We start from the raw sequence: 6,508 nt of genomic DNA, 5'->3' as shown, positions 1-6,508 counted from the left end.
CACACAAATGAAATAAGCCATGAATGTCAGTGCAGAAAAAGACACTGCAACAAATCCCTTCTGATTAAATATGGCTGTGCACTCCACTGCACTAAGAATAACAAATAAGGAGGTGATGGTTTTTGTTAAAGTTGCAGAAGTAGAAGTAAATCCTGGCAGACGTTCAGTACCTGTTCCCAGAGTTCATTGTGCTGCTTCAGGAGCCCCAGGGCTCTGGACTGAAACCCTCCCAGGAGGATTTTGAGTTTCTTCTCCAGTTTAGCTGCTTTCCGGGCCTCTGCTGTCATGTGGCCGCGGTTTACCTGGAGGGAGGGAGACGTCAATGTTCAGACCAAAGCTCTTATGAACCACTTTATAAATATGAAGCTGTGTGAAAAATAAGTGCGCATTCTCACATCTAGTTTCTTCTCCAGACTTTCAATGCGGTCTTTCTTTGAGGCCAGGTTAGCTCTGGTGTACCTGTTCTGAGAGGGTAGATATAAAACCTGCAGAAAGAGAGAAGCAGACCAGATGAATAAACAGCTATTGACCAACCGTTGATTTCATGTGAGGGTGAAAGAAGAAAAAGGGCTCTCTTTCTCTCTCCTATGATCCTCTTTGATTTTTTATTTTGGAAAAGGATGCTTACCTGTCCGTAGCATTCCTCCCACACCTGGCTGTAGGCCTCCATACTGAGGTCACCGTGGCCCATTCCGGCCTTCACCACCTCCATTTCTCCTGCCAGTACCGCCTTTGCCTGTTCACACAAGTCACACAAGTTATTAATAACCACTTCTATATACACAGTACATCTGCATACAGGTTATACTGCAACAGTGTGTCACTCACACACACGTGCATCAATTCATTGTTTGAACAACTTCTGAGGAGAAAACAACACTTTTGAAGACGTGTGTTACCTGCTCCATCTCGTCTGTGCTGACTGGCTTGTAGGAGTGTGTTTCCAGGTACGCTATGTGTGACGCGTTGTTTGATGTAGAGGTGGGGCCTCTGGTTTTGCCGCGCTGCAGTTGATTGGCTGCGTTGGCTGAGGGGTGGTGCAGGCAGTCGAAGTGCAGCATGGTGATCATCTCCTGTTTGATCAGCTCCTCGGCCAGCTGGAGGTCAGAGAGCGGATCCATGGAGGTGGGACGGAGGACCGACTCGTTCACCTGCAGAGACGGTCGGCAACACGCTGGTATCATCAGGCTAATACGCATAAAAGCAGTAATGTTGATAACCGCCAGGTCAGTCTAAGACAGGGTGTCCTTACATTTCTAAGTAAGATTGGTTTTAAAGCTGCCAGAAAGGATTCTTTGGCTGCACAGGAATTTGAAAGGGGCTGATGTACACACTGATTTTTATCAGAGGGTCAGTGGTGTTAACGGTGTCAACGTGATCGAACTCTCAGCAACTTAGTTAGTTTGTTACCTCGGTGGGTCTGGGGAGACTCCTCTGAACAGAAGTGTGTCGCAGCTTCAGCTCCTTCTCTCGCTCTGCCTCCCGTATAGCCTGACACGCACACACACACACACACACACACAAACACACATATTAAATCTTAATTTCATGTTATGCCCTCACTGAAACTCTAAAGTGTTACTGTGTACATATACCTGCTTGCGTGCTTCCACGTCTGCAGAATCCTCTACGAATCCTGTCTCAGTTTGTCTTCCAAGTTCCTTCTCCTGCGTTTTCCGGAAGAACAATCTCAAAGTCGTTCTTGGGGACAGGAGTGACATCAGGCCCTGCCTCAGCTGCTGCAGGCTTTCTCTCTTTGCTGTGTATGGACCGGGGGGGGGGGGAGAGAGAGAAGTTAATTCATTTTCTTATTTTAATTATAGGTAACCTTACTAGTCTTAATTTTGTTGACATTTTATTTGACCTAGTTTAGTTTTATATTTATATTGAGTAAATACAACGTAATTATTAGTGTTTGAATTGATGTGAGAGTTGTGCATTTACAGTATAACATAGGTGGAATGAGTGTTTACCATATGTTTGGCGTATGCAGGGTCAGCCAATTGCTCCTCGCTGTTAATATTCAGTTTGTCTCTCAGCGGCGTGCGGCCGGGGGTCAACCCTGGAGTAACTGGCCCGCGTGGGGTCATCACTCCTCCTGCTTGTGGAGTCATGCCCTCTGACCCCTGACCTTGTCCAGGGGTCCTGTTAAGGATGAGATGACCATCAATGTTAACATTTACAGTACCAGCTGCTTTGTCATTTAAAGGCACAGTGTTCACAGGTGTGTTCCCACCACACACACGCACAATGTGAAGCGGGCTTTAAATCAGTGTAGCTGTGACAGAATCATTACCTGAATGGCGTGCTGAGAACAGTGTTGGGTGTTTGTATTTGCTGGCGCTGAGGTGTCACGCCGCTGAAGTCGCTCTCGTGCAGCGGAGTGTTGAGGCCTCCCTTCAGAGGGGTGTCGATGTTGGTCAGAGCCATCAGGTTCTGGGCTTCCTGGAAATACAGACGGACACAGGTAGTAAATATTTCACACACAAAGTTAAACATCCAAAGATGTGTCATAACAAAGGATATCTGCTTGTGCTGATGTTTATATCAGTGAGTAAGAAAATATTGCAGGCATTTTATATTCCTATTATATACTATACAGAATCGGTCAAAAGACATAAAACACCCATTTTTAGTGAGAATCTCTAAATTCAGTTATAAAAGAATTGACAGAGCAATCTTTTAGAGTATATGCTGGAAACTTGCATTCACACACACATACGGTTCTGTCTGTAATAAGTCGGTATGAGCTGTACACACATTGGTCTAGCTCAAGTTGTAGGTATTAGTTACTTTTAATAGTTAGTTTAGCCAAACGTTCATAAACTAATTCACATAAACCATCACTGAATCAATAAAACACTGGTTGCTGGTTGTCGGACCAGTCAGTGTGGCATTTTAGACTTACTCTCACTCAAATGTTCAGTGTGTGTTATCCACTCCGTTTGTTACCTGCAGGATCCTGTCCTGGACAGTGGGGGTGCGTGGCGTACGCAGCCCCGTTGCCATGGTGTTGGTGACGCTGTACTCTGACAAGAGGGCGGAGGAGGCAGAGTTACCGCTTTCGCTCTCCTCTGCAGCTTGACGGGCGACCTCGCTAGCGACGCCCAATTTGACGACTTCCTCGAGCTCAGCGTCGCTGATCTATGAAGGAAGTTAAATTAAATACATATAAATAAATAAATAAATAAATAAATAGAGTAATCGGTAAAAGGCGTTACTTAAAAATATTACAGTAGTACAGGTGTTGCAGTGGTTACCTGTGGTGTAGGTAGAACCAGTTTGGAGCGTTTCTTGGTGAACTCAGCCACTCCACTGGTCTGCAGGATGGCAGATGGGAGGTCGCTCTCCTTCTTCTTCTTGATTTTCTGTTTATCTTTCTTCCTCTCCCTCTCCTCTTGCTCACTACCAACAAACACACACACAAAATAGTTTATGAAAGAAGGCCATAAGTTCATTGGTTTGTGTGTCCTTACGATGTGCATCAATCATGAGTGTTTCTGTTTAACCTTTAACGTCGTATTTGTGTATATGAAGTTAAACTCGACAGTGTTATTTACTGGTAATGTATATGTTTGTTTTCTATTAACTGTACTAGTATACTATAAGCCTCTTGTGTGTGTTACGTTTTCCTAAATGTATGTGTGTATAAAATGACTGACTTGCGCAGTTCTCCATCCAGGTGCTGCTGTCTGAGTCGTTTGAAGTTTGGCTCCAAAGCGACGTACTGCTCCATGCTGGTGTCATAGAAACCCTTAAAGTAAACAAAGTTAAACAATGAATAAACAGGTACTACATCAAGCCCAAATGCTGTTCTGTCCTGGTGTTGTGCTCAGTGAATGCAAACAGCTGATTGTGGTTACCGGTGCAGGTTTCTTTTGGAAGGGGATTTCAGCATTGTAGTCTACTCCTCTCTTCTTCTTCCTCTTCTTCTGAACATCGATTCCTGCCGCTCTCAGCTCTCTGCGCTTCTGCAGAGCAGCCAACCGTCTGCAGCACAAAGAGGGGGACACTCAATGATGCCTAGTTTTTGGACTTTGTAGGCTTTTCCATCCCTGTAGTTCCAGCTACGAACATCAGGCATGAAAATAATGATTTTACATTTCAGACTGTGTGTATTTAACCTGGCTTCCTCCAGCTGTTTCTCTCTGGCCTTCCTCTTCGCTTTCTTGCCCTGGGTATTGGCCAGTCGAGCCCTGGCCTCTGACAGCATCTCCAACTCATCTACAGACAGTGAGACAGACACACAGTGTATCATTACGTTTAAACGGCTCTCTCCTACAGTCGCAAACACGGAGAAGAACTTGGATTTGGTTTATCTGAAAAGACCTTCCAGAGGATGACTGCAGCCTGGTTTGCTTACATAAGACTTTGACAGTCACTACTAGAAATGTAAAAGACAACTGTGAGAGAACATAAGTCGATATTCTAAGGACCGGGGTACATTGTGTCCCTTTGGTATGGTTACAGTTCAAGAAGTCAGCCTCTTCATCATTGTCTTAAGTGTGTTGACGTACCTTCGTCCATGTCCACAGGGTCGGGTCTGGCAGGTTTAGTTTCAGGATTGGGGTCAATCTCCCCTGGTTTTAACTTCCTGGGGTCATCTCCCACTTCTTCCTCATTGTCTCTCTGTGCTGCCTTGTCTCTAAACACACACACACACACACATACACATTAACTGTAAACCAACAGCATGTACAATAATCTGCAGACACTACTGCAAATGATCTTATAAACAAGGTCAAAGGGGAAAGTCTGCTTTGAACCTAAAATATAGTTATGAATGTAGTTGTATATATGTACTACAGATGTAGCGTATGAATGTGTTTTATATCCTATTCAACCGTACAGCAGGTATTCATAGTGCTCCAGACACTGGGCAGCAGTGCGGCCTATGATGGGAGCAATGGTCCTCCATTGAGTGGGCATAAGCTTGGCCAAATGAAGCAGCTTCTCCTCCTCTTCTCTGGACCACTCTGTTTTCTTGATGCTGGGGTCCAACCACTCGTACCTGCAAACAGACACAAAGCCAAGGTAGGACTACGACTACATATAAAGTTCTACTCGGTTCAAGTTTTACTTTTAAGACTTAATGAAGGTTTTAGAAAAGGTTTACAGTTAAATTGCTCTCATTGGCATCACATGTCTTTGTATCGAGACTCACCATCTGGCTTTACACTGTTTGGCAGACTTGCGGTGCAGCAGGGAGGCGATACGAGACCACTGGTTTTTGCCATATTTCATCACCGCTGCCTTGAGGATCTCATCCTTTATAATCAGAAAGAGACACACGGTCATTATCTCTCCACGTCTTTGATCCAATCAGACTTTATAAACAACAACAGCTTTGTTCCATTATGAAAACAACCCCACTGCTCACAGACTTCCATACTGCTATTATCACTTATCGTTAGCTCACTTGCTAACATTTACAAAGTCTTATAAACTGCAACAATGCCTGCTAGTGACGCCCCCCCCTTTACTAAATACGCTAATAACTGAAGCAGTAACTGAACTACAGGATGAATACATGTACAAATAAACCACAGTCGCTACGGCTCGCTATGGCTAAATCATGTAAGTTAAGTTAGCAGCTAGCTCGATGCTCATAGGTTTACTTGTAGTGGTTAGCATCATGCTAACGCAGCTAGCCGTGTAAACACGTACCTCAGTGTTGCGCCACACGCCTCCTTTTATCATGATTCGCGGCATCTTTGCGGCTTGTTGCTCTCTCCGCCCGCAGTGAAACTACTAGAACTGAGTCTCAACCAGTTAGGAGGATAAGTGTCGGTCACAGTTTACAGACAAACAGTTCACAGACAAACTAAACCAACAGTGAGACGAGAGGGAGCATCGGACGTGCACCACACCGGAATTCAACGGCTCCCCCGAACTGTATTGTGGGTATTATTCTAAAAGTGTCCCCCCCCCTCCGGTTACTGTCCCGCCACGTTACCGCAACATGAGCCCGAATTTAATTTAATTTATATATATTATGTTTAATCCGTCGTGTTTTGCGATGTTGAAATTAAACCCTGTTTTACCAAAATCCCAAACTAAACATAAGCGAACCACGAACCTCGCGGGCAAAGGGACACTTTTCGAAGGGGGGACCGACTTCGACGTAACACCTTCACAAATTAAAATCTCCATCTGTGCTCTGTTTAAAGATTTCTTTATGCAAATATAGAGCGCTACACCTTTGTTACACATTTGTTTGGTGTTGACACAATTGTGAGGTCTATACAATTAGTAGTTACAGTAAATGCGAAATAACACATAGCTAATGGCTAATAATGTCACACGCTACTGATCTTGAGACAAGCCTATATAAACTTTTCCCCCCTGATTTGTTAAATGCAATAGTACCCTCTTGTGGTTATAGGACGTACCTGCAATTGCCAGTAAATGTGCTTAGACCTACGCAGTATAAAAAGGCAGGTAACATGGAATAAATAACTAATATTTTAGGATTTAATTTCACCTAAAGATAGATAGATAGATAGAT

The 6,508-nt window shown here is 44.1% G+C and overlaps 1 protein-coding gene across 1 annotated transcript in view; it reads right to left on the bottom strand.

Moving 5' to 3' along the window:
• Positions 1-5,902, bottom strand: part of cdc5l (CDC5 cell division cycle 5-like (S. pombe)) — a 7,110-nt gene extending 1,208 nt beyond the window's left edge. The window contains 19 exon segments of the mRNA XM_035663077.1: positions 171-302; positions 396-485; positions 629-736; positions 900-1,151; positions 1,411-1,491; positions 1,596-1,667; positions 1,669-1,715; positions 1,718-1,754; positions 1,974-2,145; positions 2,297-2,445; positions 2,953-3,144; positions 3,261-3,405; positions 3,663-3,754; positions 3,864-3,990; positions 4,125-4,224; positions 4,518-4,645; positions 4,850-5,011; positions 5,165-5,268; positions 5,668-5,902. Coding sequence (XP_035518970.1) covers positions 171-302; positions 396-485; positions 629-736; positions 900-1,151; positions 1,411-1,491; positions 1,596-1,667; positions 1,669-1,715; positions 1,718-1,754; positions 1,974-2,145; positions 2,297-2,445; positions 2,953-3,144; positions 3,261-3,405; positions 3,663-3,754; positions 3,864-3,990; positions 4,125-4,224; positions 4,518-4,645; positions 4,850-5,011; positions 5,165-5,268; positions 5,668-5,712 — 2,235 coding nt within the window. The 5' untranslated portion in view covers positions 5,713-5,902.
• Between the last annotated feature and the right edge of the window lie 606 nt (positions 5,903-6,508).

The sequence above is a fragment of the Morone saxatilis genome, unplaced genomic scaffold (genome assembly GCF_004916995.1).
Source record: "Morone saxatilis isolate NCDOM2014 unplaced genomic scaffold, NCSU_SB_2.0 Contig19, whole genome shotgun sequence".
NCBI lineage: Eukaryota > Metazoa > Chordata > Actinopteri > Moronidae > Morone > Morone saxatilis.
The sequence above is the reverse complement of the archived record's forward strand: the minus strand, read 5'-3'. Positions and strand labels throughout refer to the sequence as shown.